The sequence below is a fragment of the Halyomorpha halys genome, unplaced genomic scaffold (assembly GCF_000696795.3).
Source record: "Halyomorpha halys isolate HHAL.00 unplaced genomic scaffold, Hhal_1.1 Scaffold1218.1, whole genome shotgun sequence".
Taxonomy (NCBI): Eukaryota; Metazoa; Arthropoda; class Insecta; order Hemiptera; family Pentatomidae; genus Halyomorpha; species Halyomorpha halys.
Window position 1 is genome coordinate 494,226 of NW_027106975.1, and position 15,660 is coordinate 509,885.

Below are 15,660 nucleotides of genomic sequence, written 5' to 3' on the forward strand. Positions count from 1 at the left end.
GCTTGTACAATCGATAATACTACCGCTTTTAACGGATTAATTAATAGCTCACAGTTTTTAAATGTCTTCTATAAGAAATTTCCGAAATCATAAGCTAACTAGAACAGAAGTGTGGTGTGGTAGGAATGAAAATGTGTCCTGGAGTATCTGTTTCATAAATCTTGCATTGTCTGTAATTAAATGGAACGGAGATATCGGAAGTACTTATATACAAAAGCAAATAATTTTATATTTGTTAGCTCTGGTTACCTTTCATTTCATTTTCCTTTGGTATTGTTGTATATGTTGTTTGAAGTGATGAAAAACGTGTTCGTATGGCTTTCCTCAGCGAAACAAGGTTGAGTTTTTAATTAATTTTTTTTCATTTTTGTGTACAAAGCAATCTCAAAAAATCTCTATTTATTCTTGTGAAATATTTTGGACGTAAGGGACAGTTTTATTCCATCCTGTTGCTCTCTCAAATACATTTTTATTGAAGGATTTGCATTTTTATCTTTCATTATCTATTCTAAATTATATTCTGTATATTCTAAATTATATTTTTATACATAAAAATGAACTTTTGAAAGATATTCCAATTAACCTAGTCTGCATTTAAGATTAGAGTTTTGGAGGGACATAAGAGAATGAGTTCTCATTCATTCAAATTTCATGACTCCATTTTGTGGAGTCACCTAAAATGAAGATTTAGTAAAAAAAATGGAAGAAGCTGTATAAAAAAAAGAATGGAGAAAAATTCATCTTTTAATAGAATGACCCATATTTCTAACAGGGTGCATGCTGTCGATTTAAAACGAAAACAGATTAAAAATAAATAAATAAAATTCAGTCTTAAACCTTAAAATATGGGATTCGAAAATGTAAGGAACCTATACTCATTTATGTAATGGACATGACATACGTTTTTTATCATTATATTACATGATAATAAATATAAAATTGATCTTATTTTCTTTCAGGACTTATTGTTGGACCACTGATAAAAAAGTATACTTACAGGAAAGTAGCTATCATAGGAGCGATTATAAGTACTGCTGCTATCATGTTGACAGCTCCTGCCAACAGTATGATACACATCCTCATTACATTTGGAGTACTTGGAGGTATTTTTAATAAAAATATTTACTATATTGATCAGGTCTCACAGATTTGTAGTAATACTTACCCATAAATATTTTTACAAACTAATTTCGTTCAATCAAAAACTTTTCTACTAATTAATGACAGTTTAATATCTAATGAATATTTTGAAGGAGATTCTTAAAAAGTTTCTTTATTGAACTAGAACCATATATCATAGATTATTTTAAGCATTGGTAGAAAAATAAAAACATATAATAAATAATGATTAAAGAGAAGGAGCACTATAAAAATAAAAATTATGCTTTCAATTTGTTCTAGGTATTGGATTCGGTCTTTCTACTGCTTGTACATTGGTAGGTATCAACGATTACTTCTCTAAGAAAAAAGGACAGGCAGTGGGTCTTTCAATGACTGGTACTGCTGTAGGGTTCATGTTGATGCCTCAGATAGTTGGGTAAACATACTCCATTCTGATTTAGTCCAACACTTAGTTAAATATAAAACAATGAGTCATATTTTTAATAGAATTGTAATACTAAAAATATTGCACATGTTAAGTGTATAAACCTTACTGTAAGTGTGCTATTCAATTTTTTAGGTTCTTGTTGGATGAATATGATTTTCGTTCTGCACTTCTCATAATAGGGGCACTGTCACTTCATGCTACGGTGGGAGCTTGCTTATTTCAACCGGTGTCCTGGCACAAGAAAGCTGTAGTGGTAGTAAGTTTTCATATATTATCAAGATTATAGACACATATTGAAAATGAGTGTTATATATTATAATATCATTAAAAAAATAGAATAAGGTAAGTATTCAAAGTGATTTATAAATAATAATAATTCACTGTTAGCTAACCAAATGTTTTCATAAAAAGAATTATGTTCAATTGGTCATATCGGGGAATGACAGTCTTCCGACAGGATAAATCGTTTAGGTTTCTATTGTTTTATTATACTGCTTCACCAACATTTCAGGCTGAAGAAATGTACACCATAAACAACAGTTCACTGGAGATTTTTGTAATAAAAATAATAATAAAGATATGATAACAGAAAATATTGAAAATGGCAAGGAAAAAAATAGATTAGATTGATGAATATAGTATGACATAATGAATTATGTACCGAATCTGAGAAAAAGTATTAAACAAGATTATTATCATCAGAATATAAAACTTGGCACAGATAATAACAATAAATCAGATAAATACTTTAGCAGTATGAAGGCCAGAGTGAGTGAAATAAATGAAAAAGATTTAGTATACCAATTTTATTGCTATGAGTTAAGAATAAAGATATTGGCTTATAATTGTAAAGAAAACAAACATAGCTTTTAATTTTGGAAATATCAAAGTGCTATGAAAAGAGAAATATACAGGTAATAGAAGGATAGTGGAAGTCATGCATTTTACTAAAAATATGAAATCTGTACCTACTGTGAATAATTTGATAAGTCTAGTTAATTAGATAATGAGTTATAAACTTTTTCACGGTAGGCAAAGAAATATACACTAAAGTAAAATTACACATACCAAGAATTTACATAACCATTATAAGAATATTATATAGAGAGAATGCCCTTGGCAGAATATCCGGTCAGTAGCAGACCTGCCCTTTCTGAAGCTTCATTTTTAAGCCATAGGGCGGTACTCTCAGACTGATAAGATATTATTTTTGGTGTTATGTCTCCTTGAGAGATTGTGACATATTATAAATTTGGCCAATACTCATTGTAAGTGAATACATTAAAGGTAAAATAAGTGAGGCTACCATGGAAAGAGGGATGGTGGCATGTTTCATGCTGATTTCCAGCATCGCGATTTTTTCAATGTTCCTTGATTTAACTATTTTTTTTCAAAGACTATATCACTAACTATGACTATATATCACAAATGTCTTGTTATTAGTAAATGTTTTAAAGGTAAGATGAAACCGGGGCTACTACTAGTCCTTGGCTCCATAGACTGATGTGTTCCTTGGTCGACTTAATAAGTTTTTGCTAAATGACTTTGTCTTGTGTGGTCCCTCACTAGTTGTGGTATTCATCATCTCGGGCATGCCAGATGAGCATTCCTTCTATCTAAGTCATGTTCTGCCTTTCCTAGAATACCATCTTCCGACACTCGGGCTATGTCTCTAGCCTAATGCAGACTGCCATCAAGCTTGATATGCCTCATAATTTCCGCATACAGATTATAGATCTTCCTGTTCCTCCTCCTTCTCCAAGTCTCATCGACCTTAACTTGTCTGAAAAAGTGATGAAGTTTTTTCTGCTCAAAGAAGAAAATATCCTGCACTTCTGAGTTTATGAGGGTCCAGGTCAACAATCTATAGGTGAAAACAGGTCTGACAAAAGTCTTATAGAGGACACATTTAGTCAGGTAGGAAATGGCTGTTCTTCTTAGGTGTGTGCTGAGACCAAAATAACACCAGTTGGTCTTCACAATTTGCTGGATTTTTCAAGGGAAATCTTGTTTCCACCACTTATTAATGTAATCACTTATGTAACCATGTTGACGGTTGTCTAACAATTTATTTTATTTTAGATAAAATTTTAATAAATTAATCATAATATTTTTTGTAATTTGTTCAGCTTTTAATAAAAGTCATATTTTTTAATAGGAAGTAGAAGAAGAAGAAGCTCACACCCTCTTGCCACCTGATAAAGTAGAGAAAAAGGATAGTATAGCATCAATAGAAACTACAAGTAAGACTTATTAAACTTTATATAGTTCACAAATGTCTTATAAAAGCAATAAATTTTGCTAAAGAGATCCTCTGACATTCCAAGAGTTTTTGCTTTCATTTTTCATCATTCCATACAAAAATATTTGGAGTAAAATTTTTTTTAAATGGACAAGTTAAACCTTGTTGGTTACGGCCTATTTGGCTTAGTGATATGTTTGTTTAATGATCCAAACATAAAAATAATAGATCGGGAAAATATTCATTTCTTCAAATGTTTATAAACACAAACCCATGAAAAAGCAAAGAAACCAAATCTTTTTCTTACCATCTGTATTCCAAGCAGGTAGAGGTGCAACAGCTTCACTTTTCTGGTAAATTACTTCAAACAGTAAAACTAAATTACTACCAACATTTGAACTTAAAATGTCTTAACTAAAAATAAATTATAATAAGCCCTAACTATAAGTTCACAACCAGGTACATAACAGTTAACTAAACATAATTCTTGGCTATCTTAATTGTGATTGTTGATACTAGACTGCAACTTCTTTACACAAGTAGTTTTTATTTTCTACTCAGCAACTCTAAAGTCTAGTACACATCTAGGGACAATGCTGTGGAATATGCGTATCATTTATTCTGTAAAAGTGGATTTAGGACATTGTAAAGCAATAGATAATATATCAGATTAGTTCGATACAATGTGCTATGACTATATCCCTAGGTGTGCAGTAAGCATAAGTGTATCTCTTCCAGGCACAAAATTTTCAGAAAACATCCATCCTTATAAGTGGCCAAGATTTGACCCATATCTCTATGGCACTAAAATGAATAATAATATTAAGTAGTAAAATTAAAGTTATTATTTGGAAAAAAAAATCAAATTACTTAACTCTTAATCAACTTAGTTTGAGAAAAAATTTTTCTCAATGTTCATTTTATGATGTACTGTTTAGTAAAAATAAAATTAAATCTGTTGAATGAGACAGATTAAATAACATGAAGTATATAGAAGAAAAGGTTTAATAAGATCAGCAGTCATAAGAGTAATTTGTTAATTCTGGAAATATAAGAGTTTTTACAGTATCCAACAAATTATCGAATTGAAGGGAATCTTATTAACTTAGGAGTTAAAACATTTTTATGAGTAATTATAAAATCTATCTACTTGACTGTTTATATCTACTTTTTAAGACATAAACATTTTATGTATTATTAATATTTGTATCCATTTTTCAGATGGAGTGAGACGTAATGTGAGCAGTCCAAATTTAGAGGGCAGAAAGAATTTGTTAAATATTCCACCACAAGCTTTTTCAAGAAAGGCATCTTTAATTTCCAATGTTTCCCTCTTAGATGATGCAGGAAATACGTTTCACATACAAGTCAGTAATTATTCAACTTTAGTAGATTCATAATACATGATAATGATAATAATTCTTTTATTATTTTAGTTTACTCCAACTTTTTCACTTTTTAACTTGAAACTTATGTTAGCAGGGAATTGCAGAAGAAGAATCTGACAACGAATTAGAAAAAATAACTGTTAACTCATATGTAGAAGAAACTCATGTTAAAAACAACCTAAAACCCAAACCCACTAAAACAGTAAAAAATTCATTAAAAGATCGTTTGTCAAAGTTTTCTAAATTCATGGATCTTGATCTCCTAAGAGACGGTGTGAGTTTTCTACTATTGATTAAATCTTTATATAAAAATTTGGTCTTAAAAATATATATTCTTATCATATTATTAATTGTACTAAAATTTTATTTTATTTATTTTTTAAGGTATACTTGAATATTCTTTATGGGTTGTCAATGTGCATTGTGGCTGAAATGAATTTCAAATTAATTGTGCCATTCTTTTTATCGAATCTTGGCTTCAAACATTCTGAAATTGCATTCGCATTGTCATCAATGGCTGTGTCAGACATATGTGCACGAATAGTTGTACCTCCAATTATGGATAGAATAACATTCTCTAGGCGGGCCACATTCATATTTGGATCTGTTTGTGTTGCCTTAGGCCGGTCTTGTAAGTATATTGCTGTAAATAATTTATTTCAGATTTATAGGTAAAACATTAAGGTTCTTCTATAGATACATGCTGAAAGGGTGATGTCAGCCTCAGTGTTTCAGTGTTGGGTAGCAGAAGACTAAGAAAACTTACTCTGGTAAGAGTCCATTTGAAAAGAATTGTCAAGCAAGCTAAGATCCCAACTAACACATAGTAACTGAAGTAGAATAAAATAAATAAATATGAGGATACTCACAAACACATATATTCTTATTATTCTGGAACTAGTAATGGTGATAACAGGATATTTAATACATGGTCAAGAATAGACTTTATGTTCAGTAGTATCCAAGTTTCTTTTATACCATTTGATAATATCCTGTAGGTGGCTTCCAGGGAATATTTCTGCAGACAAGGCCAAATATAACAAAGTGAGGTACACTCACATAACCAGAAATCCTGCAATGATTTCAACATCATAGATTCTTTTGAGAATACATTTAGAAAATCAAAAGGCTGAAACATCAACATTTTTTTATAATGTAATTCAATCAAATTTGTTAGAATTTTATCAATGAAAAGTTTTAGGGATTTATTGAGGTCTTTTAGATCAAATCTATGATTGTTTCATCATTTCATAAAGAATCGCCAAGGAGAATTTATATTTATTATAGGTGGCTGCAGCATTGAAACATGAGTATGTTTAAACTACTACTTTCGAAGGGAAGTTTAATACCTTCCTCAAATTTTTTATTATGAATGAGTTAGATCTAAGTCTAGGTTTTAAGTATTCTACATCAGAAGGGGTCTAGTTAGAGAAAAATATGATATTGAGATAAACTGATATAATAGAATAAAGTAAAATCACTAGTGGAGGGGAGAGGCCGAAATGATTATAATAATGTTAATAAGGTTAAGCAGAATTTATATATGGGAAAAATTATCTATTGGTGAGATGTGAAGATGATGTGGTGAAGGTTGCTATTTGTGTTTGTAAAAGACGGAAATGTTCTTACTTGTGTTACTGCTCTCTCATCCCCATATGGAATCGGTCACCTGATGGATGGGGTGCCGCTGCGGGTCAATGTAGAAAGGTGGTCAGTTTCTGCACCCTGTGGTGCATCTATCACACTCGCAATCGACTTCTTAATCAGACATGACTTCAGTTAACCGTGATACCAAAAAGAATAAGCTCACTGCCAACTCAATAGGATGCCTCTGGTCCGGGATTCGCCATTTTGGATTCTGATTCTCAGCTTACTCCCTAGGTGGTGCTGAGGTTAAGTGAATATCATGCCATATGGCACCCCCCTTCTAGTCCTGATGACTATACATTTCAATGATAGAACAACTAAAAGACTGATATTCCTGTGAACTGAACGGTCATTTTCGGAATAAATACTGGCCATAAAGGGATATGAAGAGATCAGTAAACCAGTAACTGAAGGAGAAAAGGACTCTTCTAATTATTCTTATCATAAAAATGTTCAGATTAATTGTAATAATCATTTTCTAAGTCATGTTATTCTTGTTTGATCACTGCACTTGTATAATCCTGCAACCCGGGTAGGTGGCAATGAGCAATCTAAAAAATAGAGTGTTCATTTCCATATGAAACTGACCAGCAGTCACAAACATTATTTTTCAATGTGCTATCTTAACATAATACACTGAAGAGCACTCAACATTTTAAAATTCTACTCATACGCATTCTACACACTTGGCGATCCCTTTTCAAAATGAATTATTATGTTTAAAAATATTTAGTTTAGAATGATCAATAAGATATGTTATGATCTAAATATTACAAATCTTTGTTTTCTAAATTAGAATATGATGTTTTATAGATAAGTTTTGTTTGCATTTATTATATTTTTAGATCATTTAAAACTAAATAGTTTAGAGTTTAGAATAGTAATCAAACTTTTTTTTTTTTTTTCAAGGTTTAGCTTTACAGACAACTATGGTACCAATCATAACGGCATTAGTGATAATTGGTTTCTTCCGTGGAATATCTCTTACATCATTTCCACTTGTTTTGGCAGAATATTCATCTGGGAATAATTTTCCTTCAGTTCTTGGTTTGTCTATGGTCAGTAGAGGGGTTTTCATTGCGATATTTGGACCTCTTTCTGGTAAGTATCTAAACTAGTTAAATTAGTATCTTCAATTTTTACTATATATATATATATATATATATACATATATAAAGTATATTTTTCTTTGCTCACAAGAAGGCGATTTTGAATGAGTCTATTTTGGTTACCTTGATATTAGTTATAAAATCCTTTTTAGTTATCCGATGGTGAATTTAAATCTTTGTGTGGAGTATGGGTCCTCCAATGAAAAATTAAAGTAATCAGAACCTTTCCTAGGACTCCATCTATACAAATGATGCAAGCACGAATTCCGATAACAATTGCAGAAACCACTTTAACTTCCTCCTACCGCCTATGGTTCTTAGGTTTCAGTAGCTTCAAGAAATAAAATATTTAATATTTTATTATTATCATATGTTATTATATGTACAATACTGTAAAAAGGATGTAGCTGTTATATAACCCAAAGCAATAGAAGGGCTACTTGATTTGATGCAGAGAAGGCTTGAGTGAAGCTGTTGATAAGTTGTAGATACCAAAGATTGATAAGAAGTGGCAGATAACAACTATATACTTTGGTCAAACCGTGATGAGACCTAGTATCACCTGATTTGGAGCCTGTCTTGATCTGAAGCATGATATAATTTATTTTCATCTGTCATCATGTCTACCGAATTACTTTGCTGGTGGCGTAACAATTGATATCAACTGCAGGGGACTAAACACAATGGTAAACCTAGCTTTGTATTATGACACCTCTACAAAGAATTCCAGACTCTTGCTAGTTTTAACTTACAAATGGGTGTTAACAAGGCTTTAATGTTTTGCATTTAGCAATATAACAGTAACAATGCAAAATATTGATAATATTTATTACTTGGTATCACAAGATCTGAGATTTGATTTCTAACAGTTTGTTTCCTCAAAAACTCAAATCTGTTCATATCTGCTAGGTGTAGGGAGGCTGGTTATATTCTGATGCCTTCGGTTATCACCTGTCTATTGGTATTAAAGTAAGGAGCAGATACTTCTGATGCACATGGTGCTAATTCTGTTTTATTCTTACCAATATCTGCCTCACTACTTACACCTTCTGAAATCTGTAACTCTCCTCGATAATTTTATAAAAGTATTAAGTACTTTTTATCTACTTAGTATATTAGGTTATAAAATTACATTCACACAGGAGATTTTATGGAATATCTATGTTTTTATTATGGAAAATATTTAAGGAATAAGTTGTGGCTGTGTGATGAGGTGACATCATAGACTTTCAACCATTCTTTGATTTATTGGTTTACAATTGGAACAAAATATGTTGTCTATAAATATCTAACTTGTCCTAAATATATATATTGTATCAACTTTATAAGCTTTGATTATTGTAAAAGTTAAAAAAAATTATTCTGATTTTTGAAGACCTTGAAAACAGAACCTTTTCATAAGAACATTTGAACAGTACTTGTTATTTTTGAGTTGTTCATGTGCTACCTTGTTTTTAAATTTAAATACTTTACAGTCAGTTGTGTGCTTTCTTCAACAATACTACTTAGTCTCAAATCCATAGATTTCAAGAAATAAATCCAAATATCCTGATTTATCTATAGAGTCAAATGTTCATGATATTAAGCAAAACTGGACCTCCTATTTCGGCTAAACCATGTCACCTTTAAAATTAAAAAAAAACACATTAAATCCATGACTGATTTTTAAATTAATAATAAATATAGAAAAGGAAATCGATTAAAAAAATTAATATTTAAAAAAAAAAAAATACTAAAAAAAAAGGTCGATTATTTGTTCTAATGACAATTACAGATGCTACATGTTGTCTACAGCACATACAATTAATTACTTAATACAATTTTCTTTAGGATTTGAAGCAATACATAAGTAAATAACATGAGATTTGTAATTCTAAAAATCTGGACAAATTACTATTTGTTTATTAAGAGAAAATGTGTGTTATAAAATAATCTCTTGCAAAAAAGCATGCCTAGTTCCTCGATCTGTTTAACTTGCTCAGCATTTTTATTTGATACATAATCCCTCTCACTGCTACTAAAATTCAGTCTGCTAGACAAATTAGACATGACCTGACGAGCTGAAAGGTTTGCTATGAGAGAACTTTTATATATATTTCAAAGTTTATTATTTGTCCTTCAACAATAAACTCCACGGACATTTCGTAAATACATGTGTATGAAGGAAAATAGTTTTGTGTCTACATAAGCAAAAGTAATGAATATAATTGATATTACATCATTTTTTCACAAATTCCCAACTTTGAACCCTCTAATGTTATCTTTCCACCAACATTAGACTAAATTAGATGAATCATTTTTGAAGCATAAAATTTTGTCAAGAAAAATTTATTTTATCATGCAGGAGTGAAAGTAGTGGATGAAATTTTATAAAATTGTTACTGGATTATTTTTACACTAATCTCCAACTTAGGGTCTGTTCGGATTAGTCCTTTTCAAAATACCCCAGATTGTATCAAGTAAAATAAGTTCAGATATGTTTAAACAAATTTAGTGGATTGATTTGGATAATATTAATATAATAAACATATTGGTAGGTACCAAGCCACTCATTCCTTGAAAATGTCTTCAAAACCAGGTTTGGGGTACTAGGTGCTTTATCCATCACATGAATTTGATTACAGGCAGCCATGTTATCATTAAAAATTTGTTGCGTTATATAAATACACTATATGAAAGTGGAAAATTTCAAATCTGATGTTAAAGATTTTTTCATTTCCTGCATTTGTTATTTTTACTAAATAATAATACACAAGTAATATTAATATTAAATATTATAGGAATTAATATGATTAAAATTACACTGATCAGTTACTTTTATCTATATTTATCATCTTCTTCAATTTAAATAAAATGATGTACTGGATTTTATTATACTTTAGTATGATTCTTTAAACATTTTATTAATAGTGGGTTTTATGTTTTTTTTTTTTTTCAGGATACATAAGAGACGTTACTAATAGCTATCCTTTGTTTATTCATTCCCAAACTGTACTAATGGCTTCAGTATTAATTGCTTGGATTGTAGAAATCATCATATTAAAGTCTAAAAATAATAAGCATGCAATAATAGATGCTTTACAGAAAGAAACTGAAGATAAAAATACAGAAACGAAAACATGATGATGGGTTAAATGTGGTAGTTAGTCGGATAACTTCATAGTTTCTTAATAACTTATTCGTCAGCAGCCTATGTTGCTGCATAATACAATGAGTATTCATTGTATACAATACATTAAATCATTGAATCAAATGTGTTGCAATTAAAAATGGACATTAAGTTAGAAATATGATCTGAAATATATTTCATTAACTTTAGTAACCACATACTTAGCATAAGTTTGGTTGAAGTATTGAATTTGATTGATGTAAATAAAAACTTCTCTATGTGATATCAATAAGTAAGACTTATGTAATAATTATTTATGAGCACATATTTGAAACAAACACTAGTCAAATGTTTAACATAGTATGTGTATACTTCTTTAATTGAATAAAGCAAGGATTTGACAAGCTACAATTTTGAGACAGCCAAAATTTTTCAAAGAAACTCCTTTGTTCTCTTTAAAGCTATTTATTGTTTTAGTTTATCTTATTTAATAATCCTATCAAATTTACCAATAATGGTGTGGAATATAAACTATGCAAACAATCAAACAAGAATTGTTGATTTTTTCTAAACTACTTATCTGATCAATTTTCATTGCGTGGCTTATCATAGTCTTGTGTCAAGCTCTTTAATTAGTGTATAACTAATATTTATCATTAAAATTGCAATACTCTCGTCTGTATCATTCCTTTAATATATCACATTTCTTATACAGACCAATGTTAATATGGAGGAATATATTATTATATTTACAGTTGCATATAAAGTATAATGGAAACTGAATGTTTCTTAAAATTTTAATATTCATTAAATAAATTAACCATTACTGTACATGAAATCTATGTTCAACTTTACATATGTTGGTATTACTAATTTGGTCATTATAGAAATAGGAGTTTAAAACTGTCTTATTTTGGTTTGCACTAATGTTTTAAGTGCTCACAAATATACAAAAATAACAAACTAAGATAGTTAATAAATAAAGAATGAAATAATGTGCTCAAATCTTAAATTTTTTTAAACTTAAAACTATGTAATTTGTACTTAAATAAATGACATTGACCACAGACCTATTTAATCCAGACTGAATGATCTTGGTTGATGTACTTATTTTATAATTTTTTTTTGTAAATAAAATTAATTTTTTAATCTTGTCATTATTTGTTCACTTCTTTTTTATTGATATTACTCAAAAATGCTAACATAATGTACTCAAGGAAAATAACTAGAAAAACCTCAGGAAATGCTCTGTACCAAAGTGATAAATGCCTGCCCACTTTCCCATTTGTAGATCCCATGTAAGAAAGCTATACTACCCAAAGTCTCAGATCTCTTGTGCCCCTTAATTAGTAAATAGATCTTTAAGCACAACCATTTTTTCTTATTATAAATTTGTTTAATGAGCATTGTAAGTCAATATAAGTTCTCAATGTTACCTTAAGGATTGCCTACAAAAATTTTTGGGGGCACTCCAATATTTAGAAAAGTTACTATTTTCTGGGTAAACTCGAAAATTTGTGAGTAAGTTTAGAGAAATAACAATTACAGCATTGAGCAGGACAAACCAAAGTCATCAAACACCTCTGACTAAAACCTGGATTCATTGCTGCTGTCTGTGAGTCTTAAGGCTGCATATTCACTTGAGAAGAAGCCCAAATATCAATTTTACTTCCAATGGTGAACCAAAAATTGGCGTCACCATTTTTTTACATGTATTTATTTTATTTATAGAAACAGAGATTAGAAAGTGGCGATTAAAAAAAAATCTGTATTAAGAGATTATGCCAGCTTATTTATAATGCTATCGAGTTTTTCTAGAAAATCAAATTAGAAAACTCCCTCATATGTGCAAGACATAAAACATCGGTGACAGTAAGTTGTGCCCACTTCCGGCCACCTTGGGGACTGCTAAGTTCATTTGGTTCTTGAAGCCATGAATGAGAAATGAATAAGACAGTTAGGAATTAAATAAGCCATCATCGTTCATCATTTCTACTGAATATGATATCTATGAAAACAATGGATAAGTTCTAGAACACTATCCTGTTCCATTGAACCCATTTATTTCTTCCAATCAATTGATGAGATAGTGGAATTTCCTTCATCCAATCTTTTAACTTTTCTTAATCAACTCGCATCTCTTAAATCCTTTATCTTCCGACGCGCCACAGCTACATGAACAAATACCGAAATTCGAGAACTGATGAAAAGAAGAGACGCTGTCGGAAGACGTTTTAGGCGTTCTAGACTATCAGATGATTATTCCACCTTCAAGTCTCTTAGAAACCTTACCCAGTCTTCTTTACGCAGTGCTATGGCAAAGCTAATGTATCGAATGCCTTAGTCCACGTTAATGACATAATGATATATTCTAGAACAATAGAAGGGCATATAAAACATTTTCAAAACATATTTCAAACATTAGCAAAACACAATCTTGTCATTCAATTAGACAAGACTGAATTTTTTAGAACTGGACTTCCAGTCTTGGGATATACTTCAACACCAGAAGGCATAAAAACAAACCAATCTAAATTAGAAGCAATTTCAAAATTCCCATAACCCACATCAGAAAAAGAAATTAGAGTATTCCTGGGATTAACTGGATATTATCGGAACTTTAATCATAATTATGCCAATATAGCGTAGTTCTTAACTCAGCAATTAAGAGATAAAGATAATCTTCAACCAGAACCTTATAAATGTGCATTTGGAAAATTAAAGATCCATTTAATGAGCGCCTATATTAGCGTGTCAAAATTTTGATATACTAATGGTAGTGACAACAGACGCAAGCAATGTTGCCATTAGAACTGTATTTTCTCACATCAAGTAAGGAAGGAACACCCTCTAGCATTTACCTCCAGAAAATTAGACGAAACTGAACTAAAATATTTTACCATCGAAAATGAGCTTTAGGCCATAGTTTATGCTAAAAAACGTTCAGACTTTACTTATATGGAATAAAATTTACAATTGACCATAAACCATTACAATCGTTATTTAGTATGAAAAATAATAATACTTGAATCATGAAATGGATATTCTATTTGCATGAATATGATTGTTATTATCTATTTCAATATTATTATTTTCTTCTTCAATTGTTTATTATTTCAATATGATTATTATCTAAATATGTTACATCAAAATCAAAACCCTCTGGAGATATTAATAGCTTTTGAGATGTTTCTTCTAGTATTCTGTCTAATTACGTACCCGAATCTATATCTAAATCCATATTTGTCATTGCATTTACTGGATTTATTTTTATGCTACTCAGAGCATCTTCAACATTGTTAATTTGGACTTTATATTTTATTTCAAAATCATATTCACAGTAGTCACAATCTCACAAGAGGAGACCGTAACACAAAAAAAGGCTATCCTTCCCCGCGATATCCACCCCTCTAGAACCCCAGCAAGCGATGGTCCTATATCACATTTGAAATATTAGCTTAAAACGGAAAGGAGACTTTAAGATAGTTTAATCGAGCAATATTTAAAAAGCGCCTGAAATTGAAAACCAGCGTGAAACCCATAAACCTTTTTTGTTGATTTAATTTTTTTTTAATTCAGAAAGCTATATATATATATGTATATATACTGAAATTTCATTTCAACAGATATTGTCAAAAAATATTTACTGATTGCGGTGCAAAAAATTATTAGGTGAATGTGTGTTAAAATTGATAAAAATAATTACAATTTAATTTGTTTTGTGTTTTGAGTTATTTTTCTATGTAATAAAAAATTGACTAGACAGTATTTTTGTTTTTATAAAAAAAAAAAATTTCAATTTGGATATACTAAAAGTTAATATAATTAAATCGATTATTAAAAAAAGTTCTTCTAATTAAAAATAGATAGAAACAAGATAAACCGATATCATATTATTATTAAATATTCTAATATAAAATAAAAATAACACTACAAGACAATTTCATAGAATATTTCCACAGATTAAAAGGTCTACTAGAAATTAACTGTTTCCACGGGTAAGCCGTTGCCATGTAAGTTGGTCACGTTTGCTGATACCGTCTTATTATTAAGACGAGAAATGGTGCCTCTCATTACTCAGTGGCTATCCAGCTATTTTCGATTGAGATGTTAGTCAATTTGATGCTCGCAGGATGTATAACTATTTTATTAAATGAACTGTAAAATGTCTAATTAAAAGCAGAGAAAGCAAGGTTTTATGTTTATGTAATAATTTTAATTAGTAATTATATTAAATAATAATGTAATGAAAGTATTAAAAACTTCTTTAGCAAGGCAAATGTGGGAATTGATTATTTATTCATTTTCGGCCAGTAACAAAGAAACAAAGTTATATTTTCTTTATTCTTGATATCCTGGTGAAAAGCACATATCTTTTAGTAAGGAATAGTTTCTTCGCGTCAAATGCAAGTAACGACTATGTTTTAAATTATTTGAAATTAATAAAAGGTTTATTTCAGGAAAACATGAAGACAAGAGAAGGCCACACGAAAATGGTACCCCCTGATGGAGGATGGGGGTGGCTTGTCGTTTTAGGATCGAGTTTAATAAACGTGAGTAATATTTCGAGGCTCATTTTTGATCAATAATAATATTGATAACAAAATATATGATAT

General features: G+C 30.0%; 2 protein-coding genes across 4 annotated transcripts in view; both read left to right on the top strand.

Annotated features, from left to right (window-relative positions):
• The window catches only part of LOC106688846 (monocarboxylate transporter 12), a 30,104-nt gene extending 17,903 nt beyond the window's left edge, over nt 1-12,201 (top strand). For 2 of the 3 annotated variants that reach the window (XM_014433519.2, XM_014433517.2), the window contains exons 4-12: nt 960-1,103; nt 1,402-1,537; nt 1,682-1,805; nt 3,708-3,792; nt 5,013-5,158; nt 5,271-5,453; nt 5,564-5,810; nt 7,736-7,927; nt 10,874-12,201. In XM_014433519.2, the coding sequence (XP_014289005.1) occupies nt 960-1,103; nt 1,402-1,537; nt 1,682-1,805; nt 3,708-3,792; nt 5,013-5,158; nt 5,271-5,453; nt 5,564-5,810; nt 7,736-7,927; nt 10,874-11,058 (1,442 nt within the window). In that variant the 3' untranslated portion in view covers nt 11,059-12,201. The remainder of the gene's footprint in view (nt 1-959; nt 1,104-1,401; nt 1,538-1,681; nt 1,806-3,707; nt 3,793-5,012; nt 5,159-5,270; nt 5,454-5,563; nt 5,811-7,735; nt 7,928-10,873) is intronic. The other variant, XM_014433518.3, reaches the window with a different exon arrangement.
• A 2,795-nt stretch (nt 12,202-14,996) lies between these two features.
• The window catches only part of LOC106688847 (monocarboxylate transporter 12), a 14,655-nt gene continuing 13,991 nt past the window's right edge, over nt 14,997-15,660 (top strand). The window contains exons 1-3 of the mRNA XM_067045294.1: nt 14,997-15,237; nt 15,316-15,423; nt 15,505-15,597. Coding sequence (XP_066901395.1) covers nt 15,511-15,597 — 87 coding nt within the window. The 5' untranslated portion in view covers nt 14,997-15,237; nt 15,316-15,423; nt 15,505-15,510. The remainder of the gene's footprint in view (nt 15,238-15,315; nt 15,424-15,504; nt 15,598-15,660) is intronic.